The sequence below is a fragment of the Lynx canadensis genome, chromosome A3 (genome assembly GCF_007474595.2).
Source record: "Lynx canadensis isolate LIC74 chromosome A3, mLynCan4.pri.v2, whole genome shotgun sequence".
NCBI lineage: Eukaryota > Metazoa > Chordata > Mammalia > Carnivora > Felidae > Lynx > Lynx canadensis.
The window spans coordinates 29,238,391-29,265,588 of NC_044305.1; the positions used below are offsets into that span (position 1 = coordinate 29,238,391).

General features: G+C 38.9%; 1 protein-coding gene across 3 annotated transcripts in view; it reads left to right on the forward strand.

The window, feature by feature from the left end:
* Positions 1-27,198, forward strand: part of PTPRA (protein tyrosine phosphatase receptor type A) — a 161,734-nt gene that overhangs the window by 25,356 nt on the left and 109,180 nt on the right. For 2 of the 3 annotated variants that reach the window (XM_030309928.1, XM_030309929.1), the window contains exon 2: positions 20,214-20,297. The exons of the other annotated variant lie outside the window; for it this stretch is intronic. In XM_030309928.1, coding sequence (XP_030165788.1) covers positions 20,271-20,297 — 27 coding nt within the window. In that variant the 5' untranslated portion in view covers positions 20,214-20,270. The remainder of the gene's footprint in view (positions 1-20,213; positions 20,298-27,198) is intronic. 3 annotated transcript variants of the gene reach the window in all.

Here is a 27,198-nt window from a genome sequence, read left to right on the forward strand (position 1 = left end):
TTTTTTTAAAGTTTATGTGTTATTTTGGGAGACAAATAGTGTGCGCAATCAGGGGAGGGGCAGAGAGAGAGGTGGGGGAGAGATAGGATCCCAAGCAGGCCCTGTGCTGTCAGCACAGAGCCCAATGAGGGGCTTGAACCCACGAACTGTGAGATCATGACCTGAGCCAAAATCAAGAGTCAGATGCTCAACTGACCGAGCCACCTAGGCGCCCCTGGGGTAAACCTTTTAAAAGCTTGACAGATTGTATGGTATGGTTCATTTGGAAGAATAAATTCAGTAGTTGAGAAAATTTTGAAAATTTTTGAAAAGAACAATAATCGGAGAGCTGTAGAAATGGGGAAGGTATGTGACACTTGACTCTGTGGATAGTAGAATATATCACAGAGTTAAAGGTATTTAAGACAGGGAGTACTTGGCTGGCTCAGTCAGTAGAGCATGCATCTCTTGATCTTGGGGTTGTAAGTTTGAGCCCCATGTTGGGTGTAGAGATTACTTAAAAAATAAAATATTGAGGCACCTGGGTGGCTCAGGCAGTTAAGCATGCGACTCTTGATTTGGGCACATGTTGTCATCTCATGGTTCATGAGGTGGAGCCCATGTCGGATTCTGCACTGACAGTGCAGAACCTGGTTGGGATTCTCATTCTCTCTCTCTCTCTCTCTCTCTCTCTCTCTCTCTCTCTCTTTCTCTCTCTCAAAAATAAATACATAGGGACCCCAGGGTGGCTCAGTCAGTTAAGCATCTGACTCTTGGTTTCGGCTCAGGTCCTGATCTCACAGTTCTCAAGTTCGAGCCCCACATTGGGCTCTCCAGTGACAATGCAGAGTCTGCTTAGGATTCTCTCTCTTCCTCTCTCTCAAAATAAATAAATAAACTTGGAAATAAATAAGCATTAAAAATTTTTTTAATAAAATCTTAAAAAAAAAGATATTTAAGACAGTTTGACATTTGTGTTAGAATAGACAAGCATGTAGAGCAGAGTAGTAATTTCAGAAACAGACAAGGATATGTGTGGGAATTTAGAATATAATAAAAGTAGCATTTAAAAATCAGGGAGAGGGGCGCCTGGGTGGCTCAGTCGGTTAAGCAGCCGACTTCGGCTCAAGTGATGATCTCACGGTCCGTGAGTTCAAGCCCCGCGTCAGGCTCTGTGCTGACAGCTCAGAGCCTGGAGCCTGTTTCAGATTCTGTGTCTCCCTCTCTCTGACCCTCCCCTGTTCATGCTCTGTCTCCCCCTGTCTCAAAAATAAAATAAAAAAAAAATAAAAATCAGGGAGAAAAGGCCCACATGTCCATCGATGGATGAATGGATAAAGAAGATGTGGTATATATATACAATGGAGTATTACTCGGCAATCAAAAAGAATGAAATCTTGCCATTTGCCACTACATGGATGGAACTGGAGGGTGTTATGCTAAGTGAAATTAGTCAGAGAAAGACACAAGTCATATGGCTTCACTCATATGAGGACTTTAAGAGACAAAACAGATGAACATAAGGAAAGGAAAACAAAAATAATATAAAAACAGGGAGGGGGACGAAACAGAAGAGACTCATAAATCTGGAGAACAAACAGGGTTAATGGAGGGGTTGTGGGAGGGGGGATGGGCTAAATGGGTAAGGGGCACTAAGGAATCTACTCCTGAAATCATTGTTGCACTATATGCCAACTAATTTGGATGTAAACTAAAAAAAAAAAAAAAAAAAAAAAAAAGGGAGAAAAGAATGGACTATTCAATAAATGGTCCTGCAAAAGTGGGCTGTTTGGGAACAAAAATATGTAAAGACCACTAAATTAGACTGTGTTCAAATAATCACCAGATTATAGAGGATACTTAGGTGAATTACTGAACTAACCACATTCTTCATCTTTTCTCTGGAATGTACTGAATGATTCTTTAAAAAAATTTTTTTTTTTTACATTTATTTTTGAGAGACAGAGACAGAGCACAAGTGGGGGAGGGGCAGAGAGAGAATGAGACACAGAATCTGAAGCAGGCTCCAGGCTCTAAGCTGTCAGCACAGAGCCCAGTGCAGGGCTTGACCTCACAAACCGTGACATCATGACCTGAGCTGAAGTCGGCCAGGTGCCCCTGTACGGAATGATTCTTAAACTGAACACTCATGGTTGGTAATAAACTCTGGTATACCTTGCCTTTTACAATCACAAATTGAATTTTATACTTTCAAGGGTGAATATGTTCCAAACCTGCTTATGCCAGTTTTACTTACTATAATTTTATAACCTAATTAAATATTATATAAATGTGAGTATAATGAAATATGAGTATAAAGGTAGTTGTTTTTAAGAAAGTTAAGTTGAAGATCTTGAAAGGATTAGATAAGTCCCTTTCCCCGAGAATTACTATCTTCTTTTTAAGTTTATTTGTTTGCTCTTTAGTAATCTCTACACCCAACGTGAGGCTTGAGCTCATGACCCCAAGATCAAGAGTTGCATGCCCAGGGCGCCTGGGAGGTTAAGTCAGTTGACTGTCTGACTCTTGATTTCAGCTTAGGTCACAATCCCAGGGTTGTGGGACCGAGCCCCACATTGGGCTCCGCGCCGAGCTTGGATCCTGCTTGGGATTCTCTCTCTCTCTGTCTCCTTCTCCCCCCACCCCCTCCTTCTGTCCCTCTGCCCCCTCCCCCTTTCATGCTTGCTCTCGTGCATTCTCTCTCTCTCTCTCTCAAATAAAAAAAAAGAGTTGTATGCTCTTCTGACTGAGCCAGCCCCCTCCCCACCCTGCCCAAATTACTATCTTATTGGTTGTGGGCACATTTTAGAAGATTAGAAAAAAAAATCATAAAAATCTTGTTAAAGATTCTATGCTCAATTGTCTCACAGTTGTTTGAATACTTGTTCCATTTTATTTTATTTTATTTTATTTTATTTTATTTTTTTATTTTATTTTTATTTTTATTTTATTGTATTTTAAAGTGTATTTATTTTGAGAGAGAGAGAGTACTCATGAGCAGGGGAAGGGCAAAGAGAGAGGGAGAGAGAGAGAATCCCAAGCAGGCTCCACACTGTTGGTGAGGAGTCCGATGTAGGGTCAAACACATGAACTGTGGTATCACGGCATGAGCTGAAACCAAGAGTTGGATGCTTAACTGAGTGAGCTACCCAGGTGCCTCTTGTTCCATTTTATTATTTTTTTTAATGTTTATTTATTTTTTTGAGAGAGACAGAGCTTGAGCGGGAGAGGGGCAGAAAGAGAGGGAGACACAGAATCTGAAGAGGCTCCAGGCTCTGAGCCATCAGCACAGAGCCTGATGTAAGGCTCGAACTCACAAACTGCGAGATCATGACCTGAGCTGAAGTTGGATGCTTAACCAACTGAGCCACCCAGGTGCCCCGCCTTGTTCCATTTTAAAGAAATTGAAATTAAAAATCATGGGTATATATTATCGATATGATACATGTAAGAAAGAACATGTGAAACATAAATTATCCATACTCACAGAGGCCTTGGCTTTCTACCAGGGTATTGGCAGATGAATGAATGTATGTATATTTGTTTTAAGTAAAAATCAAATATTTAAGTTACATATGTATATATTTTTTTTGTTACCTGATCTACTGCTTTTTTTTTGTGTAACCAACCAGCCCCAATCCCTATTTGTGTTGGGTAAAAGTTTTTACCTGTCCCTTCAGGAAACAGAGGAGATGCTTTTATATGCTTAGGCTAAAGAAAACCTTTCTCAAAAGCAGGGGTCATCAAATATTTTCTGTAAAGAGCCAAAGAGTAAATATTTTAGGCTTTGTGGTCCAATAAGCAAAATCAAGGCTATTCAAGGTACTTTAAAAAACACATTTCCACAAATTTCTTATTGATGAAATTAAAATATAATAATTATTGAGTACAACTTTTTGTAACAATAGGTATATTAATGAGAAAAAGGGAATTCTTTTTTAAGGTGATACATTCACTTAATTGGAGTTCAGAGTTACTGTTTCCTATCAAAATTGATTTCAAATGTTAATGATGGTCTGTAATAAGATTTTACATATTTCATCTTTGAAAATGTCTTTACATAGATGTGTAGCCAAATATCGGTATCAGCCCACAAGCATATGATTTTAGTTGAGCATATTAATCACTTGGGAAGCATTTATAAAATTATATTATTCTTTTAATATTTGCCTTTTAGCATATCGTTAAATAGCAGATTAATTACTTCCAATTAAGGGTTAGATGGAAGCTCCATAATTTCACTGTTAAGTAGACTTTGAAATATGGAAATTTCTTTGCACTTTCATTGAAGTCCTAAAACTGCTTCTGGAGCTGTAGTTTTGTTTTGTTTTGTTTTGTTTTGTTTTGTTTTGCTTGGAACTGTAGTTTTGAGCTAAGAAAATCTGTCCTCTGAAAATTTGTTTGGGGGGTGCCTGGGTGACTCAGTTCATTAAGCATCCAACTGTGCCTTAGGTCCTGATCTCACAGTTCGTTGCTTTGGACCCTGAGTCGGGCTCTGTGCTGGCAGTACAGAGCCTGCTTAGGATTCTCTTTCTCTCCCAGTCTCTGACCCTCCCTTCCCTTCTCAAGAAAAAAAGAAAAAAAAAAAAACTTAAAAAAAATTGTTTTGGAATGTAGATCTCACTTCTTATTTTAAATTTAACAGCATGAGAAGTGTATAAAGCAACTTGACATTGCTTATGATTCAGATATTAATTTTTATCTCAATGACTTGATTGTAGTTTGACTTTCACATATAAGTGTTGTTCTGCCCTGGTAATGTTAGATTGAATTTATTTAATTCTTTTTTTAAAGTTTATTTATTTTGAGAGTGACAGAGAAGGCGTGAATAGGGGAGGCAGGGAGAGAGGGAAACAGAATCCCAAGTAGGCTCCACACTGTTAGTGCAGAGCCCCAGAAACTGTGAGATCATGACCTGAGCAGAAATCAAGCGTCAGACACCCAACTGACTGAGCCTCCCAGGCACCCCCAGGGTTACTTTATTAAATATTGTAAATCTGCAGCAAAAGCAAAGTTTCAGAGCCATTCATTATTTGATAATCTGAAAGAGGTCTATTGTTCTGAAAATTTTCATTCTCAACCCAGAGCTTAAAAGATTAAAATTCACAGGGGCGCCTGGGTGGCTCAGTCAGTTAAGCATCTGACTCTTGACTTCAGTTCAGGTCATGATCTTGAGCTAGTGAGTTCAAGCCCTGCATCAGACTCTGTGCTGACGGGTCTGAGCCTGCTTGGGATTCTGTCTCCCTCTCTCTCTGCCCCTCCCCTGTTTGTGCTCTCTCTCAAAATAAATAAACTTAAAAAAAAAAAAAAAGATTAAAAATCACCAAATTTTCCTACAGCAAAGTCCCTGAACTGCTCTGTGGTCAGGCAAGTCAGATTATTCAGCTTTTATTTCTGGCAATAATTAAGACCATGACAGTGAGTGAGGTTCACCATCAGCACTGTTGGCTCAATAACACATGATAAATTTAAATATTTTTCAGAGTACCTGCTGATGAAGAATATATTGAATAACTGCCTTGCATCTTAACAAACTTTGCAAATTATCCAACTGAGCTTTTTTCTACTCCACATTACTATTATCAGTGGTAACACATTTTAGCAGATTGCAATTCAAATTGTACTGAATTAGTATTTTCTCAATTTCTGGCCTGTAGTTGTTTAACAGACTATTCATGGAAGCCAATTTTTCATTCACTTAATTTTTTTTTAAGATTTCTTTTTTTAGTAATAATCTCTATACCCAAAGTGGGTCTTGAACTCAGAACCCTGAGATCAAGACTCACATGCTCCACAGACTGAGCCAGCCAGCTTAAACTTCATCCAGCTTAAACTTGGCATTGACTCCTTGAATAAACAACTGAGCGGTATTGGTAACATCTGTCCACTCATTGAGAAACAGGGACTTTACATGAACTCATTTGCCTTTTTTTTTTTAAGTTTACTTATTTTGAGAGAGAGAGAGCATGTGCACGAGCAGGGGAGGGCACGAGAGAGAGGGAGAGAGAGAATCCCAAGCAGGCCCTACACTGTCAGTGTGGAACCTGACACAGGGCTCAATCTCGTGAAGCATGAGATCATGACTTGACCTGAGATCAAGAGTTGGATGCTTAACAGACTGAGCCACTTAGGTCCCCCTCATTTGCTTTATTTAGTTAGTTACGTAGTTAATTTAGTTTATTTATTTGTTTTAAGAGACAAAGAGAGCACACAAGCAAGAGAGGGGCAGAGAGAGAGGGAAAGAGAATCCCAAGCAAGCTCCACACTGTCAGCGTGGAGCCCGATGTGGAGCTTGAACTCACAAACTGTGAGATCGTCACCTGAGCTGAAAACCAAGAGTCTGACGCTTACCCCGCTGAGCCACCCAGGTGGCCCACGTTTGCCTTCTTAAAATGATTAATCTTAACTCCCTTTATCCTCAACTTTTGGAGTAACTGGTCTTTTTGAAAAGCTAGTAGTCTTAAGTTTATTTTCTCTGAATATCCTCCTTCAGCGCCTAGAACTGAGCATGGCTTAAGCAACTCACCATTGACTAATAAATTACTTCCTTTTCTTGGCTAATAGATCAGCCTTGGATTTTTCAGATCATGGCTTTTCCTGTGAATTAGAAATACTGGGTGACTACTTAGTGTGCTAATGTTGGTGTATATTGAATTTTTTTTAGCACAGCTGTAGTGTCATTGCATAATAAACACAGTGCTTCCTCGTGTGACTTAATAGCAAGGTAATCCACACTCTCCATCCACTTTGCTTAAAAGCATGACATTATCAAAAAAAAAAAAAAAGCATGACATTATCCAAAAAAAAAAAAAAAAAAAAGCATGACATTATCTACTTTCTCTTCTTGTTTTGATACAATGACTATGCACTGGTAACACAAAGAAATAAGCTATCACAGTGCAGTATGTCAGTATGCGCATGTGGCAGTCAAGATGCTGCTGAGTTATATAGCTTCTTCGCTGATTTCGTCAGTGTGATTTCCACTCTGTGGTGCACTGAGCAGCAGTGCACAGCTCTGTGAGCACCACATACACAGGTAGCCATTCAATTTTGCCACTGTAGTGTTGAAGGCATCCATAGGCAACATGTCAATGAGTGAATGCAGTTATGTTTGATGTTGTTTATGGATACTGGAGTTTGAATTTCAATATAATTTTCACATCATGAAATACTATTTTGATTTTTTTCAACCATTAAAAAGTGGGGCGCCTAGGTGGCTCAGTCAGTTGGGCATCTGACTCCGGCTCAGGTCATGATCTCACCCTGCGTGGGTTTGAGCCCCGTGCCAGGCTGTGTGCTGACAGCTTGGAGCCTGGAGCCTGCTTCGGATTCTGTGTCTCCCTCTCTCTCTGCCCTTCCCTATTCACACTCTGTCTCTCTGTGTCTCTCAAAAATAAATAAACATTAAAAAAATATTTTTTTTAAGTATAAAATCATTCTTAGCTTGCAAGCCTCACTAAAACAGATGGTTTGTTCTACTCCATTCTGCATACAGCATTATACCAAGGCCAAAATCAAGAAGGAAAAAATTGACTAAAATTTGATTGCGTAAAAAGATAATATAAACAAAACTAAAAGATAAACTACAGATTGGGGAAATGTATTTTTTTTAAGTTTATTTATTTATTTTGAGAGAGAGAGTGAGCAAGCATGAACGAGGGAGAGGCAGAGAGAGGGAGAGAGAATGAATCCCAAGCAGGCTTCATGTTGTCAGCAGCACAGAGCCCAGCATGGGCTTGAACTCACAAACCCTGAGATCATGACCTGAGCAGAAACCAAGAGTCAGATGCTTAACTGACTGAGCCACCCAGGGACCCCAGCGGAAGCATATTTGTAACCCTATGTCAGGAAAAGATTGATGTCACCTAGTATTAAGGAGTCCCTGCAGATAAGAAACAGACCAAAACACTATTAGAAAAATAGGCAAAGAGTGTAAAAAGTTCACCAAATAAAATCTATGTCAGTGATTATATCAACTGTTGATCTGGTACTGAACTGGGAAGGGCAAAAGAAAACATGGGAGACTTTCACTTTACACTTCATACACTTTAGTATTGTTTGAGATTTTTTTTTTTAAGCTGCTCTTTTAAAAATTTTCCTTTTATTTTTATTTTTGTAAGTAAGCTATATGCCCAATGTGGGGCTTGAACTCACAACCCCGAACTCTACCAACTGAGACATCCAGGTGCCCCATTGTTTGAGATTTTTACAGCAATCAGATACTACATTTATCAGTATTTTTGTAAATAGCCCAAAAGTTTTCTCATAAAATTTTTCAACTGTTGCTTGGTTTTCTGGTCCCTAAATTTTGTTTTCCTGCATGGAGATTTAAAAAAAAAAAAAGGGTGTGTTCTTTCTCTTTCCTGCCTCTGCTCTGCTATATGTGTGGCTCTGGTTTAGAAGACAGCATGTGGAGCTTAGGCCCCATTAGATTTCCCCACCCTAGTCCAGCTTTTATATGTTCTTGAGTGTGTTACTGGGCCAACATAATGGGTACTGCTTGCATTGATGCCATGTTGACTTGGAAATCTAGGGTTTGATTTTTCAAATGAAGATGGAAATTTGTTCTATTATGCATCTTCTAAATAATATTGACATTAGGGATTTTGAATTGCTTTTTAATTTTATTTTTGTTTTAAATAGTTTTTTTTTTTTTTAAGTTTGTTTATTTATTTTGAAAGAGACAGAGTAAGAGCAGGGAAGTGGCCCAGAAAGAGGGAGAGAATCCCAAGCAGGCTCTGCCCTATCAGCACAGAGCCCGACTTGGGGCTTGAACTTATGAGCTGTGATATCATGACCTGAACTGAAACCGAGGGTCGGACGCTTAACAGACTGAGCCACCTAGGGGCCCCTAAATAGTTACTAATAGAAGTAAGAGGGATGGAGGGATTCTTCTAAATCAACTCTTAAAAACTTATCTTTGGTAGAATTCTTGATTTTCCTAGATTTGTTAAATGTTTCTAAAGATGTTTGGCATAGGTATTAACTTCATGGGCCTATTGTAAACAAGCCAGTTTTTTTTCTTCTTCCAAGTTCTGAATTAAGTCAGTCAAGAATAACAGAACCTCCTCATAGGTGGGTGACTGCTATTGCATTCCCTCAAGGCATTCGGTTACCAAGGTGAATCACAAGGAGAAGAATTTTACTTTGCATTTTCTTTTCAAATCAAGAGTTGTGGAATTTGATGCGCTTGAAGCATGCAGTTTTCTTTTCCTGTGGTCTATGTAGATGATGTCATTAAACTAGATTTTGGCTTTTATTATTTAAAAAAATATATATTTATTTGAGAGAGAGAGAGCTGCCGGGGGAGAGGCACAGAGAGAGGGAGAATCCCAAGCAGGCTCCATGCTGCCAGCACAGAACCCGATATGGAGCTCAAACCCACAAACCATGAGATCATGACCTGAGCCAAAACGAAGGGTCAACCACTCAACCGACTGAGCCGCCCATGTGCCCCTAGATTTTGGCTTTTTTGGCTTTTAGATCTTGGTTTAAAATACTAGAATGATTGGCTAAGTGATGATTATATTTCATGTGGAATTGAAATAAGCTGATCTGATCAGGAGGAACCTTACCCTGAGCATGGCAGGAAATGAACTTGTAATAGCAGCTAACATACAGTGTACCAGCTATACATAGCGAAAGATGAGTATGAGAGAAAGTAAAAGTAAAGTGTAAATTACAAGTTTGGGAGAAAGTGACTTTGTGATCTAACTTTGTGAGAGCCAAAATTGGGAATACTGGGTGGACATGTACATGTCCCTAGATTTTAGAAAGATATACTTCAACAAGTTGACAAGATAGGAGTATGAATCAGTAGGAGTTGTATACTAAAAGGAAGGGCAGTTTAAAGACAAACAAAAAAAACTGCCCTTAAACCAAAGATAGGTAAGTGATTTCTTCTGATAGATATTCAGACTTGATTAAGAAATTAGAAGACCGGCTGCCTGGGTGCCTCAGTCCGTTAAGCATCCACCTTCAGCTCAGGTCACGATCTCATCATTTGTGAATTCGAGCCCGCATCAGCTCTCTACTGTCAGTGCAGAGCCTGCTTTGGACCTTCCTTCTCCCTCTCTGCCCCTCCCTTCCCACCCAGCCTCTCTCTCTCTCTCTCTCTCTCTCTCTCTCTCTCTCTCTCTCTCTCTCTCTCACACACACACACACACACACACACACACACACACACACACAAATAAGTAAACAAACAAAAAAAGACATTAGAAGATAGGGAATTTTGAAAAATACAGGCAGTCTGTCAGCAAGTTTAGAAAAAGTAAAGTAAGTTGTCTTAAAATTTAATTAGTATTAAAACTAATTTTTTAATGAAAAAGCCCTTTAACCTTTTATGGCTTTTATTGCTATTCTCTAGACCTGCATTTCCAATATGATAGTCATCAGCCATATGTGCTATTGTATTGGGCAGCATGTATGTAGAACATTTCCATCACAGAAATTTCTATTTGGAAGTGCTGTGAAAATGAGATATATTATTAGAAAAGCTTATAAAAAGGATAATAGTGTACTTTCCTATCTAGAAATTTTACTGAAGAACTATGTTTTTATAATCCTGAGACATTGGTGTGTGCTTCTTTGTTGTTAATATGTGCATTTTGTTTTTTATTTTGAAATAATGTTAAGTTTACAGATAAGTTGCAGAAATAGTACAAAGAGCCTTTTCCCTCTCTGAGCTATTTGAGAGTAAGTTGCTCACTTGATGCTCCGTCAGCCTTGAATACTTTAGTGTGTGTTTCCTACAAATGGGGACATTCTCCCATATAACCACAATACATCCATTAAAATCCAGAGCTTAACAGTGATACAGTAGTACCAGCTAATCCCCAGATCCCATTCAGGTTTTACCAGTTGTCCCAATAAGAACCTGTACAGCAAAAGGATCCAGTTCAGAAACACATATTACATTTTGTTATCTTGCCTTTGACTTGATTTCATGATATTTTTGAGGAGTGTAGGCTAATTATTTTGAGTATTTCTCAGTTTGGGCATGATGTTTCATCATGGTTAGATTCAGAATATGCATTTTGTCAGGAATACCACATAAATGGTGCTGTATTTTTACTCTGTTCTGTCAGAGGTACACAATTTCCATGTGCCTTGTTTCTTATGATGTTAATCGTGACCACTTGATTAAAATAGGGTCTCTTGGTTTTCTCTGCTGTAAATTTACCTATTTTTTCCTTTGTAGTCAGTAAGTACTTTATGAGGAGGAAGCACTTTGAGACCATGTAAATATCTCATTTCCTATCTCCCTTCTCAAACTTTACCCTACTAGTTTGAGCTTCATTGATATTTCTTGGCTGGATTATTGCTGCAGCAGTTGCCAAATGATGATTTTTCTACTTTTATCATTTCTGTAACATTCATCCAGTGACATATCATAAGGAAAATCCTTTTCTCCCTGTTTGTTTATTAATTTATATTAATATGTATTTATGCATTTCTGTTTTATTCAGTGAATTATTATCTATTAATATGTTACTTTGATGCTGAATTTGTCTCATATTTGGCTAGTGGAAGCCCCTGGTTTCAACCTGGCTCTTGTATCCTTTTGACATATTCTATCATTCTTTGATTACTTCCCTTCCTGACTTTCTGGCACAAGATGTTCCAGTCTCTTCCTGTACTTTTCCTGCCCCAGCCCAGTCATTTCACCAAGGAGTCCTGGTTCCTTTTATTGGAGAATGTATTTAGAAACCAGGCCTGGATGGTAGGTGTATGATTGTTCTACTGGGGAATTGCTGCCCCTAGGCCCTGTCAGTGGACAGAACTGGGTAATATATGCGTGTATATACATACACAAACATGTGTATCCTTACACATGCATCCATCTTTGTGTGTGTGTGTGTGTGTGTGTGCATGTGTGCATACACACGCACATTAGACAAGCTTTGTTCAATCATATATTATAGTGCTGCTGGCTAGGAGTTTAGTATTACTGAATCAACAGTGAGGAGCACTTGGGTGGCTCAGTCAGTTGAGCGTCTGATTCAGCTGAGCGTCTCAGCTTAGGTCTTGATCTCAGGGTTGTGATTTCCAGCCCTGCACTGGGCTCTGCGCTGGGTGTGGAGCCTACTTAAAAAACAACGACAACAACAAAAGATATATCCAGGAAAAAGAAGAGGATATTTGCTGATCTGTACATGAGGTCACTCTAGAAAGTACTAAGGTAAACACCTGTAGTGCTTGGTGAATCTATGGAAAAGTAGGTAAATTTGTGGATTTGTGAGATCACAAACATAAAAATTGCACAGTGCACAGTGTTGTTGTCTACTATGAGCATCGTAAGTGTTTTTGTGATGAGGAGGTGTCTGGTTTTGTTAAATGCTTTCCTGTTTTGAGATGATGTGTTTTGCTTCTTTATTAAGATTGGTATATAACACCAATACATAGACTTTTAAATAGCGGTTAGCTTCTGTTTTATCTCATCTTTTGCATTGTATGTTGGGTTTATTATGAATGACTGTTTGGCAAGATTGTATTGCAGGCATGTCTTCAGTATATCAAACATTAATGAGAGTATCTTTTAAAATTGGGGCAACTGGGTGGCTCAGTTGGTTAAGCATCTGACTTCAGCTCAGATCATGATTTCACAGTTCATGGGTTCGAGCACTGTGTCAGGCTCTGTGCTGACAGCTCAGAGCCTGGAGCCTGCTTTGGATTCTGTGTTTCCCTCTCCCGCTGCCCCTCCCCTGCTCTCTCTCTGTCTCTTTCAAAAAATGAATAAACATTAAAAAATAAAATCTGGGGCGCCTGGGTGGCGCAGTCGGTTAAGCGTCCGACTTCAGCCTGGTCACGATCTCGCGGTCCGTGAGTTCGAGCCCGGCGTCAGGCTCTGGGCTGATGGCTCAGAGCCTGGAGCCTGTTTCCGATTCTGTGTCTCCCTCTCTCTCTGCCCCTCCCCCGTTCATGCTCTGTCTCTCTCTGTCCCAAAAATAAATAAAAAACGTTGAAAAAAAAATTAAAAAAAATAAAATAAAATCAACTTTGTTGAGGGACACCTGGATGATTTAGTCGGTTGAGCGTCTGACTCTTGGTTTCAGCTCAGGTCATGATCTCTCAGTTTGTGAGTTTGAGCCCTGTATGGGGCTCTGTGCTGGCAATGCAGAGCCTGCTTGAGATTCTCTCTCTCCCTCTCTTTCTGCTTCCTCCCCCCACTCATGCCATCTCTCAAAATAAATAAAATTTTTTAAAAAAAGAGAAGGTTTTGGTTTCTATTCAATGATCTCTAAAGTTTTTTTTAAAAATCAACTTTATTGAGGTATAATCAATCTTCTTACAATAAAACATACCATTTTTCTTATACAGTTGAATGAGTTTTTGCCAAATTTATCTACCTAAGTGATTGTCACCATGGTGAAGATACCTAACATTTCTTTAACATCCACAATTTTCCTTGTGCCCATCACAGTTATTCCTCTCCATACCCTTCTTGGGCCCGAGGCAATTAGGGATCTGTTCTCTCACTATAGATTAGATTTCTTTTCTAGAGTGTTGTAAAACTAGAATCATGTAGTATGTACTCTTTTGTCTGGATTCTTTCACTGAACATGATGGGGTTTTTTGGTTTTTTGGTTTTACTTTTATTTGCATTTATTTTATGCATAATTTACTTCTGGGCCATAAGTTTTTGTTTCTTTAGTTTCTTCTGGGATATCTTTTTCTTCTTTGTTACCTCCTCTCCTGGTTTAGGAACAACCTGCTCTTTTCCAGTAAGGATCATCTTACTGTGGCAGGGAGCAATCACATATGGGTTAATCCAACCATGAGCCCTGTGATTCTGTGCCACATCTTGGGGACTTTGTTCACCTGGATGTACTCTGTGACCAGAAAATCTACATCGAAACCCTTAAGTTCAGCATTACTGTCACCATTTTTAACATGTGTAGTAAAAATTCAGCACTCTTTTTTTGCCACCGACCCTGTATCCAGCCCCACTGTTTGGCCCGGGCACACCTACCAACTCTACCATTGTAGCAATGGAATGATACACTGCTTCTGCAAAGTGACATCCTTCAGATACTTGTTGGCTTTTCACAGATGCGTACCCTTGATGGCCTGAGCCATCATGTGTGTTCTTAAAGTGAACGTGAAGATTTGAACCTCTTGATTTACATCATTTTGCGGGGTATTCTGGGTCAAGCGAATAGCAAACCGTTTTCAGAAATCACCTCAGGCCTGCTTAGGGGAAGAGTGAGCATAATGTTTCTGACATTCATTCATGTTGTTAGGTATATTAGTAGTCATTTCCCTTTTTTCTTTTTTCTGAGTGGTATTCCATTATGTGAATATAAGCACTTAGGTTTTTTTAGTTTGATTGCCTCATGAATAAAGCTACTAGGGGTGCGCCTGGGTAGCTCAGTTGGTTAAGCATTTGACTTTGGCTTAAGTCATGATCTCATGGTTTGTGAATTTGAGCCCCATATCGAGTTCTGAGCTGACAATGTGGAGCCTGCTTGGGATTCTCTTTCTCTCTCGCCCTCTCCGTCTGCCCCTCCCTCACTTGTGTGCTAGCTCTCAAAACAAATAAATAAACTTTAAATAAAAGCTACTGGAAACATGTGTTCAAATCTTTATTTTAGTTTTCAAGTTTATTCATTCTTGAGAGACAGAGAGCATGAGCGGGGGAGGGGCAGAGAGAGGGGGAGACACAGAATCCGAAGCAGGCTCCAGGCTCTGAGCTGTCAGCACAGAGCCTGACGCAGAGCTCGAACCATGAACTGTGAGATCATGACCTGAGCTGAAGTCAGAGGCTTAACCAACTGAGCCTCCCAGGTGTCCCATATAGTTTTACACTTTATATTCTCATCAGTACTGTGTTGGAGTTTCATTTCTTCCACCTCCTCACCAATATTTGGTATTGTCAGCCTTTTACTTTTTAGCCATTATGGGTTTGTGGTGGTGTCTCATTATGGTTCTATTTGCATTTTCCTAGTGACTAATGGTGTTTCCCTGTGATGGGTGTCTGTTTATGTCCTTACTGGCCAATTGTGTATTTGCTTTTATGAAGTGTCATTTTAAATCCTTTGCCCATTGTTGGATTATTTGGTAGTAAGTAATATCTTATGCTTGAGTTGTAAGGGTTCTTTATATATTCTGGATATAGCCACTAATTATATATACGTATTACAGATGTTCTCTCTTAGCCTGTGGCTTGGGTTTTTTTTTTTAATACTTTTTAAAGAATTTTATTATTTACAAAATAATTTTATTATATGGGGCGCCTAGATGGCTCAGTCGGTTAAGCATCCAACTTCAGCTCAGGTCATGATCTTGCAGTCTGAGTTCGAGCCCTGGTCAGGCTCTGTGCTGACAGCTCAGAGTCTGGAGCCTGCTTCAGATTCTGTGTCTCCCTCTCTCCCCCTCCCCCACTCACATTCTGTCTCTCAAAAATGAATAAATGTTAAAAAAAAATAAAAATAATTTTATTGTTTAAGTATTTATTTAAGTAATCTCTACACCCAGTGTGGGGCTTGAACTCATGACCCCAAGGTCAAGAGTTGGATGCTACCCCTACTGAACCTGCCAGACACCCCTGGTTTTTTGTTTTTTAATGGGGTTTACCAAAGTGTTAGAAATTTGTAATTTTGATGAAGTGCAAATTATTGCTTTTTTTTTTTTTTTCGTGTTTTTTTGTATCCAATCTAAGAAGTCTATCTGTAGTAGGCAGAATTCTAAGAAGACCTTAGGGACCTTAGCAACCTGCACTCTTGTATTATTTCCTTCCTGTGGGTGTGGGCAAGATCAGTGAATATGATGGATTTTACTCCAGTGATTATATTACATTACGTGGCAAAAGGGATATTAAAGATGTAATTAAGGTATTAATCAGTTGACTTTGAGTCAGCTAAAGGGAGGTTATACAGATAGGCCTGTCCAATCACATGAATCTTTAAAATCTGGGTCTAGAAAGAAGTCAAAAGACTTGAAACATGAGAATTCAATAAGAGGGAGATTTTTCACTGCTGGCTTTTAAGATGGAGAGAGGTCTCTATGGCAAAGATTGCAGATGGCCTCTAGCAGCTGAGAATGGCTCCTGGTTGAGAAGTAGCAAAGAAAGAAGGATCTTAGTCCTACAACTGCATGGAGCTGAATTCTGCCACGACTGTGTGAACTTCAAAGAGGAGCATTAGATGAGAACAGCCTGGTAGATACCTTAAGTTTATCTTTGTGAGATCCTTAGCAGAAGTTCCAGCCATGCTGTAGTTGGACTTCTGACCTCTAATTTTTTGGTAATTTGTTACTTAGTAATATAAAATTAATACACTGTCTCAAGATTGTGAAGTTTTGTCTTATGTGTTCTTATGCTTTAGCTGTTACATTTAGGTCTGGATCTAATATCCTTTCAAGTTAATGTTTGTGTATGGCATGAGAATCCAGTGCAAAAGTTCATTTTTCCCTGTCTGTGTATCCAATTATTCTGGCCCTATTTGTGGAAAAGATTGTTCTGCCCCATTGAATTATCTTGTCATCTTTATAGAAAATCAGCTGGTCATATATTTGTTATTCTATTTCTGAACTCTCTAGCCTATTCTCTTGATTTCTATGTCTGTTTGCATACCCATAGCATAGTGTCTTATTCCCTGCCAGGTAGTCTCCTGACTTTTTTTTTCTTTGTCAAAATTGGTTTGTCTATTTTAAGATCTTTAGATTTTCATGTAAGTTTTAGAATCAGCTTGTCAGTTTTTATGAAAAAACCTGAGAATTTGATTGGGATTCCTTCCATTGAATCTGTAGTTTCGTTTGGGATGGATTGACATTTTAACAACATCAAGTCTTTTGGTCCACGAACAGATTATATCTCTCCACTTATTTAAGTCTTCTGTAACTTCAGCAGTGTTTCGTAGTTTTCAGAGTACAGGTCTTGCACATCTTTTGTTAATATTTACCCCTAAATAATTTGTGTTTTAAAAATCCTATTGTAAATGGTACTTTAAGAAGTTTAAATTTTCAGCTCCTGCTGATATATAAAGATACAATTGAGGATGAAGTTTTGGGGTGGGGGGAGGTTTGTGGAGTCTAGAGCCGACACCCAAGAAAGAATTCTTGAAGATGTCTTTGGTGCAAAAAGGTGATTTTATTAAAGCATGAGGACAGGACCCATGGGCAGGAAGAGCTGCACTGAGGTTGTGGCAGGTAACTCATTATATACCCTCAGGTTGGGAGGGGGTCAGGGATAGAGTAAGTCTCTAAGGAATTTTGGAAGCAAGGTTTCCAGGACCTTGAGGGGCTAGCTGTTGCTAGGGAAATGCCATTTATTACCATTTAATAAAACCTCAGTCATGAGACCCTTCAGATGTATGTTGGGGCATAAGCTTGGAGTATGATTGCCAGCATATATCTTGGGGCAGTTGAGATAAAGGAAGTAGACTTACAGGATCCTCGAGGTTGGGATAATGTTAAGCTTAAGTTCTCTTTTGCCCCTAGCGAAGTGTCCTCATCCAGACAACTGAGCTCCTAGAGGGAGGTCACTTTGCCGGTTTCAAGGACTTGTCAATGGGCTGTAGGCAGTAAGGGAATTTAATTTGCCTTAGTTTCCCACATTACCATGGCAAGCACTTAAACCCCTTTCCTTTGTTCTTGGGTAGCCAAGAGTGTCTGAGGAACATCACACATATTCCACCTGGTGAGTGGGGGGTGTGTGCCAGCCTGTATTTTGCCCTCAGCTTGTTCCACGCTCCCTCATCAATTGATTATTATGTATATGGTTTTTATAAAAAATTTTTTTTAAGGTTTTATTATCCATATTTGAGAGGGAGACAGAGCGTGAGCAGGGGAGGGGCAGAGAGAGAGAGAGAGGGAGACACAGAATTCGACAGATTATTTGTCTAAGCTGTCAGCACAAAGCCCAACACGGTGTTCAAACCCACAAACCGTGAGATCATGACCTGAGCCGAAGTCACACGTTCAACCTACTGAGCCACCCAGGCACCCCTGCATCTGTTTATTTTATGTTGACTTTATATTCCGCTACCTTGATAAACTTATTGTTTCTACTAACTCTTGTAGACTCCTTAAGGTTTTCTATCTATAAGATCATGTTCTCTATAAATACAGTTTTATTACTTCTTTTCCAATATAGATACCTTTTTATTTATTTTTCTTACTTTGTTGCATTGGCTAGGACCCTCCAATATAATGTTGAATAAAAGTGATAAAAGTAGGTATTCTTGCCTTGTTTCTGAGCTTAGGGAGGAAGCATTCAATATTTCATCATTAAATGTGGCATTAGCTTTAAGTTTTCCAGAGACAGTTTCTATCAGGTTGACAAAGCTTTCTTATAATTCCCAGTTTTCTAAAAGAAGTTTGTTGGGATGGTTTGGATTATAGGGAGAAAGCATAAAGTGGTCTTGCTTTTTGAACTCAGATATTTCTCCCAACTTTCTTTTTATCAACATTGTTTTGGCTATTCTGCATTCTTTGCATTTCTATGTAAATTTTATAATCAGCTTTACAACTTTTAGCTCTGCAGTTATTTTTCTAGGTCAGGGTATGTTTATTTCTCTCTGCAGCATTTTGCATAAATTCTTCAGATATATTTTCAGGTTTATTAATTTTCTCTTCAGCTGTGTCTTCTCTAGTGGTTTACTTGTCTATAAAATTTTAGATTTCAATGGCTATTTTTATTCTGTAAGTGCCATTTAGTTGTTCTGTTTTCGTATCTTTTTAGAGTGTTTATGCTTTTGTTATGGTTTTGATGCTTTTACGTTATTATTTTTTAATTTTTTTAATGTTCATTTGTTTTTGAGAGAGAGAGAGTGTGAGGGAGGGAGGGGCAGAGAGAGAGGGAGACACAGAATCTGAAGCAGGCTCCAGGCTCCAAGCTGTCAGCACAGACAGAGCCTGATGTGGGGCTCAAAGTCATGAACTCAACTGTGAGATCATGACCTGAGCCGAAGTCAGACATTTAACCGACTGAGCCACCCAGGAGCCCCTAGATTTGTTTTTTAAGTTTATATATTTTGAGAGAGAGTGAGCATTAGTGGGGGAGGGGCAGAGAGAGAGAGAGAGAGAGAGAGAGAGAGAGATTGAGATTCCTAGGCAGGCTCTTCACTGCCAGTGCAGAGCCTGACATGGGGCTTGAACTCACGAACCATGAGATCATGACCTGAGCCAAACCAAGAATTGAACACTTAACCAGCTGAGCCAGCCAGGTGCCCCAGAACTCTAGCTTTTGGTTCATACTTTGTTTCATGCCACTGGCAGTTTTGTTTACTTTCTTGAGAACTTAGCTAAGCTTCTCAAAATATGTTAGCATTTATCCAGTTACTATAATAACTGAAGAGTTTTAGTACATTTTCTAGATTGCTGTATTGTGAAATAAAATAGATGACTCTGTGCTTTAAAGATTGAGTTTAATATACAGAAATATTGGGTGTCAGCCAAACCTAAAACTACTTTTTACATATTCATTTATTAATTTCTATTTTTAAATGGCAGCTCCTCTTTAAAAAAGAGATCAGGAGCCTGATTTTGCCATCTACTTCCTGAGGAAGCAAAAAGGCTGAAACTTGGTGAATAGCAAGACCATTGGTTGCTATAGTAAGCATGAGACTTCCTGGCAGTGACTCTATTAACAGTAGGAAATGAAATCATGGCAGTGTCCCTTTAATTTGCCACAAGTTTTTGTTTTCCATCTTTGGAGTAGGAAGTTCTGCTATATCAAGGAATTGGCTCTTCCAATTGATTTTATTCAGTCAGACAGTGATTAGAAAGTCTCACTGTGTACATTGACTAACAAGGGTATACATAGATCTAGGGTTCTGAAAAGAACTGAGGCTGGAGATAGATGAGATCCAGAAAAGTGGATGGAGAAGTGGTTCTCAGCCCTGGCTGCACATTGGAATTACCTGGGGTACTTAAAAACAGACAGACAAACAAACAAAACCCAAACAAAACAATCAAAAAGTATTTTCAGTCATTGCCAGATGTTCCCTAGAAGGACAGTGCAGTAGAAAAGTCGTAGTTTGGGGATAAGGGAGGAATGCTCCTGCCTTCCCTGGAAGGACCTGATTTCTCACTGAATTCAGTTCTCATGAGCTCTTCAGTAATCTGAACTGTTTAAGATGGAGCTTTGTCCTGTGGCTCCTGCAGGGTTCAACGCATCTCTACGAGACACCTTGTTAGAGTGTATTCCTCTCCCTGGGAACAATGCAGGGGTTTAAATAGGACTGTTTTGTCTTTCTAAAGGTGTTTTTTTTTTTTTTTTCCTTTGCTAGTTGCAGGTGGCACACCAAAAAAACAAAAAGGTATTTATGGAATTCCAATGAGTGGTGATGGATGATGCAGTTCAAGTAACTAAGGTAAGAGAAATAAAACCAGAGTGGTGAGGAGCTTTGTCACCCGAGTTAGTGCCCTCACAAAATAAAGCTAAAATCCGGTTCTCTACCACTCCATTTTATTTCTAAGCTGTATGACTAGGTTATTTTTGTGTGATTAAAAGCATTATAATTACCATCCTTTGAGAGGGTGGCTCTCAAACTGGCCATGAATTTGAATCACTTAAAGAGATGGTTTTTTTATTTTTTTTATTTTTTATTTATTTATTTATTTATTTTTTTTAAAGAGAACTTTTCTTTTTTTTTTTTTTTTTCCAACGTTTATTTATTTTTGGGACAGAGAGAGACAGAGCATGAACGGGGGAGGGGCAGAGAGAGAGGGAGACACAGAATCGGAAACAGGCTCCAGGCTCTGAGCCATCAGCCCAGAGCCCGACGCGGGGCTCGAACTCCCGTACCGCGAGATCGTGACCTGGCTGAAGTCGGACGCTTAACCGACTGCGCCACCCAGGCGCCCCAAGATGGTTTTTTTAAAAATGACCGAAGTCTATGCCCTGCCACCTTGCCTTTATTGAATTAAAGTTTCTGTGGGTAGAGTACAAGTAATCCAGATGGCATCCTTGTTGAAGAACCGATGCATTGAGGCAAAGAGTGCAATACTCTGTCTTATGTGTGGCATTGAGTAATGTGTATTAATAAGGGAAAAATGGATTTTTATTATTCAACATTCCCGTTGCTCCAAGTTTTAAGTGGGAGTGTAAATCAGCACTACAGCTTTGGAAAACTGTTGGGCATTTTCTGCAAAGCTAAACAGACATCTATCCAGTGATGCAGGAGTCCCATTCCTACATATTTGCCTTTGAGATATGAAAGCTTTGTTTGTAATAGCTAAAAAATGGAAATGATCAAATGTCCAAAAATAGGTGAATAGATAAATATAAGTAGTGATATATTCCTACAATGGAATTTTTTCAGCAATAGAAAGGAACAAACTACCAATACACATACCAACATGGATGAATCTCAGAGATAGAATGTTTAGTGAAAGAAGTCAGACACAAAGTAGATGTTTAGTTACCGGAAGATGAGATATGATGGAAGTCAGACTAGTGGTTCCTTTAGCAGGAAGTGGGAGGTTATGACTAGAGGAGGGTACGAGAGAGCCTTGGCAGCACTGAAAAGGTTTATGTTATTGTGTTTGTATACTTATTTCTTTTTCTTTTTTTCCCCTGTTTTTGGTAAAATGTACATAACATAAAATTTACCATTTTCATCATTTTTAAGTGTGCAATTCATTGACATTAAGTGCATTCACATTGTTGTGCGCCCATCACCACCATCCATCTCCAGAACTTTTTCATCTTCCCCCAAGTGAAACTCTAACCCATGACACTTATCTTTTTAGTGTCTGGCTTTTTTTTTTTTTTTTAATCTTTATTTATTTTTGAGAGAGAGAGACAGAGCACAAGCAAGGGAGGAACAGAGAGAGAGGGAGACACAGAATCTGAAGCAGGCTCCAGGCTCTGAGCTGTCAGCACAGAGCCCAATGCGGGTCTCGAACCCACAGACTGCGAGATCACGACCTGAGCCGAAGTCTGCCGCTTAACCGACCATTAATTAACCGCTAATTAGTATAATGTCTTCAAGGTTCATCCCATGTTGTAGCACATATCAGAATTTTACTATTTTTTTAAAGAAAATTTTTATTTATTTTTTTTTAAGTTTATTCTTTTTGAGAGAGAAAGCACACAGGAGCAGGGAGAGAGAGGGAGAGAGAATATCTCAAGAGGTTCTGCACTGTTGGTGCAGAGCCTGGCATGGGGCTTGAACTCGAGAATTGTGAGATCATGACCTGAGCCGAAACCAAGAGTCGGATGTCCAACCAACTGAGTTACCCAGGGGCCCCTACTTCCTTTTTAAAGCTGAATAATATTCTGTTGTATGCATATATAACATTTTATTCATTCATTCATCCTTCAGTGGACATTTGAGTTGTCTCCACCTTTTGGCTGCTGTGAATAGTGCTGTAATATATATTGGTATACAAATATCTGTTCAAGTCCTTGCTTTCAGTTCTTTGGGGGTAGGTACTTAGAAGTGGAATTGCTAGATCAGATGGTAATTTAATGTTCAGTTTTTGTTTTGTTTTGTTTTTTGTTTTTTGTGTGTGTGTGTGTTTTTTTAAGGAACCACCCTACTGTTTTACACAGTGGCTGCACCATTTTACAATCCCATCAGCAGTGCCCAAGCGTTCTGATTTTTCAATATCCTCACCAGCACTTCTTTCTTTCTTTCTTTCTTTCTTTCTTTCTTTCCTTTCTTTCCTTTCTTTCCTTTCTTTCCTTTCTTTCCTTTCTTTCCTTTCTTTCCTTTCTTTCCTTTCTTTCCTTTCTTTTTACTTCCAGTATAGTTAACATGCAGTGTTATGTTAGTTTGAGGTGTATGATACAGTGATTCAACAATTCCATACATCTCCCAGTGCTCATCATGACAAGTATACTCCTTCCTCCTTGCCACCTATTTCCCCCACCCTGTGCTACTCTGATAACCATCAGTTTGTTCTCTATAGTTAAGAGTGTTTCTTGGTTTGTCTCTTTTTCCTTTGCTTGTTTGTTTTGTTTTAAAACTTCCACATATAAGTGAAATCATAAGGTATTTGTCTTTCTCTGACTTATTTCACTTAGCATTATACTCTGTAGCTCCATCCCATGTCATTGTAAATGGAAAACTTCATTCTTTTTTATGGCTGAATAATATTCCTCTGCGTGTGTGTGTGTGTGCGCGCGCGAGTGCATGTAGCATTTACATTACTATAGGTAAGTAATATTATTCAGTGTCAGGCCAAGCATTGTTTTCTGGGTTTATAATGTTTTTCCCTGTAGGTTTATGTTGTGGACCCTGGGCTATTGAAAGGAGAAAATGAATAAAAAGTTAATTCTGTTTTTGAAACTATCAGTTATTTCCAGTCATATTTTTATTTCATATTTAGACTTTCTCATACAGTTTTTTTCTTGGTGATTCTAATTTCCTTTTTTTCTTGTCTGAATTTTTATTTCACTTTTCCCTATCTTAGTCATACACATTCTAGTCTATGAAGACCCTTTTCATTTATACTCATTGTTTTTTTTTAAGCCATCTGCACAACTGCATTCTTGAAATTTTCCTTACCACATTTTTGAGTTGGACCCACTCCACTGATCTTTGGTTTCCGTCTTCCTGCCTCCTCCCTTTTTTTAAATTTTGCTATAGTTCATTCTTAAGCTACTTCTTGAGAGAAGGGGTACATGGCAGATAAACTTTGATACTTTCTGATGTCAGCTCTTCCCTCATGTTTGAGTGATGATTTGATTGGGTATAGAATTCTGGATTGCAGATTCTTTTCCCTCAGAGTTTTGAAGTCATTGCTCTGTTTTTTCTGACATTCATTGTTGCTTATGAGATGTAGAAATTTAGCCTCATTTTTGTTCCCTGTAGGAAATTAATTTTCTCCCATCTCTGGAAGCTTATCTTTTATATTCCATATATTTTATACTTTCATAGTGATATACTTGGTGGACCCCCTTAATCTGAAAACCAGTATTTTCACATTTAATGAAGTTATCTTCTTAGATAATGTTCTCCCCTCCATTTTTTTCTTTTTGTCAGAAACTTTCTAATATCGGGCCTCTCAGATTGTTCTGTAATGTTCTTATCTATTCACTCTTGTTTTCTGTGCCTTAGCTTCTCTTTTCTGGGAGACTGTCATGATTTTATCTCTCAGTCTTTCTGTTGATTTTTTTTTTTTCAGTGTATTAAAAAAATTTTTTTAGAACTGATTCTTGTCCTGATATTTAAAAATGCATTCAGGAGCACCTGGGTGGCTCAGTCAGTTGAGCATCTGACTTGATTTCAGCTCAGGTCATGATCCCAGGGTCATGGGATTGAGCTCTGTGTCCAGCTCCACTCTGAGTGTGGAGCCTGCTTGGGATTATCTCTCTCTCTCTCTCTCTCTCCCTTTGCCCCTCTCTCCTGCCTGCTCGCTCTCTCTCTCTCTCTCTAATTAAAAAAAAATAATTGCATTCAGTTTTTGTTTTATCTCTGAAGATAGTTTTTAGAAGTGTTGTTTTTTGTTTTTGTTTTTAATTATCCCTATTTCCTCCAGTCATTTTCTTTTCCTGTTTGTTTATCTTGGTCAGGTGATACTTGCCCATTCTTTCTTTTTTAAGAATGAAAGATTAAATGGGACTACACCAAAGTAAAAAGCTTCTGCACAGCAAAGGAAACCATCAACAATTAACTGAATGGGAGAAGATATTTGCAAGCGATATATTCAGTAAGGCGTTAATACCCAAGATACATAAAGAACTTATACAACTCAACACCAAAAAAACAACCTGATTTAAAAATGGGCAGAGGAGGGGCACCTGGCTGGCTGAGTCAGTAGAGCATATGACTCTCAATCTCAGGGTCGTGAGTTCGAGCCCCATGTAGGGTAGGGAGTCTATTAAAAAAAAAAAAAAAAATGGGTAGAGGACCTGAAGAGACATTTTCCAAATAAGACACACAGATGGCCCAACAGTCACATGAAAAGAAGCTCAATGTCACTAATAATAGAAGATTTCTAGTTTATGGCAGAAGGAGCCCCAGAGTGAGCCCTCAGCTCCTTCTTACATTCCATAGTGGCTGTGGAAAAGAGGAACTGAGTGAGCTGTTACTACCTATATAGGTGTGTTACCTGTTCATCCTTGTCATTACAGGTGCAAAGTTTGAGGCTCAAGGAACATATAGAATATTTCTTAGGGAAAATGTTTAAGTGTAAAGTATTAGAATATGGGTTTGTGATACTTATTTATATGGAACTTGAATTCCTCATCTTGAAGGTGTATATTAAGGTGATGGCTTGATCTGAGTCCTAGAAATCAATTACATAAGAAATGTGTAATTGAATACCAATCATCATTTTGGTCCTGGTAAAGGGTTAGTGAATACAAAGATAAGTAAGGAGCACATGAAGAGGGAAACTTGGATAGTGCCTGCTGTATACTAAACTCAGTGATAGAGGTTATATATTGTTACATGTAGATATATTTACGTGTATATTATGTATATTAGTTTATAGTCCTCACGGTAATCCTCTGATATTGGTGGGAGAGAGTCCTGTTTTAAAGATGAAATGAAAACTCAAAAGTTAAATACCAGGCTGTAGTAGGGACACAGAGCTAAGTTTGTGTCACTCTACCCTGTTGCTTCTCTAAGGAAATAATTGCTTTCTTAATTTCTCACGTATGATCAAAAATATTGTATATTGCTAACCTGAGCACTGTTAGTTCTTTGTTCCTTGCATGTATTGGGCATTTGATGAGTGTGACCACTTTTGGCGTCTCAGTGAAGTAGACTTGGATTCTGCTCTCAAGGAGTATATAGTGTATGGTGGGGACACAAAAGAAGATATTTGCCTATGAGCCAGGAGCTCATTGAAGACAAGGACAAGTCTTTTTTTTTTTTTTTCTTTTTCCCCTGAAGACAGGGACAGGTAGTTCAACTTTAAACTTACCCCAAAACCTTCAAAATTCTAATGTAAGTTTAAAATAATTGGCTTTCTAAACCCATCACCTACTGGCTTTTCAACGAAAGTTTGCTAAGTGAGTGGCTGAACTGGAAAATGAAGGATAAGAACTTTGGCTTTTTCTTTCTGTATCCCTAATATTTAATGCAACACCTTGCCTGTAATTGGGACTCAAATAAAATACCTGTGTGTGAGTAGTAGAGGAACAAAAGCTGTGGGAGCTAAAATTTAGTTGTCATTGTGTCCAGAGAACCAAGAACCTGAGAAACTTTTGAGAAAGGAGATAACTACTATCACATGTCAAGTGCAAGTTAAAGAGGATGAAAACTCTGGGGAAAAAATTGGATTTGAAGAATTTATTTGTAGACTTGAGAGTGAAGGCTTGAAGAACACAATGAGGGCATTAAGGAGAGGTGGAAAGTGAGGAAAGAAAAGCAAAGTACATCTTACCCAAGTTGGTGGTATGAGGAAAGAAGGGAAAACAGGAAGCTGCAGGGTTAAATGGGGTAAGTTATTGTGTTTGCATTTTGTTTCTTTTCTTTTTTTAAAGTTTATTTTGAGAGAGAGAAGGCACATGTGCTCAGGAGTGCATGAGTGGGGAGGGGCAGAGAGAGAGAGAGAGACCCAAGCAGGCTCCTCACGTTGAGTCCAACATGGGGCTTCATTCCACAAACGGTGAGATCATGCCCTGAGCCAAAATCACCAGTTAGACGCTTAACTGACTGAGCCACCCACGCACTCCTGTGTTTGCATTTTAAAAAATCTGTTTGGAACATCTGTGCCTATTTGTAAAACAGAGGAAAGTGAGAGCTGGAGAGGAAGGTTTGAAGGTACCAGAAGGAAAGGCATAATAATGTAGGGTGAAAGATCTGAAATGGAATCAGGGACACAGAGATTAATAGTCTTTGAAAGGATGAGGGAATCTCTTCTTCTAGTCCAAACAGAGAATAGAGGCTCTGTAGAGAAGGGAGGGTGATGTCCTCTTGTCACTAAAGCCATCTGTCCAGAGGGAGCTTTGAGCTACTGTGCTAGAGACTGACAAAGGATGTTTTCTGCATAGCACTGAGACCCTGAGTGTGATACTTTTGAGCTGTGGTTGGCAGCCTGAGATAGGAATGGTGAAACCACATGGCGTGGATAATCCATAAATCAAGATGGCACTTTTTTGTAGATTAAAGTGTTATGGGATGGAGATTGTCTTACTCCATTTAGGCTGCCATAACAAAAGACCATAGACTGGGTGACTTAAACAACTAAAATTAATTTCTCACAGTTTTTGGAGAACTGGCAGTCCAAGACCAAGGTGTTAACAGGATTGGTGTCTGGTGAGAATACTCTCCTTGGGTTGCAGACACCTGACTTCTTGCTGTGACCTCCCAT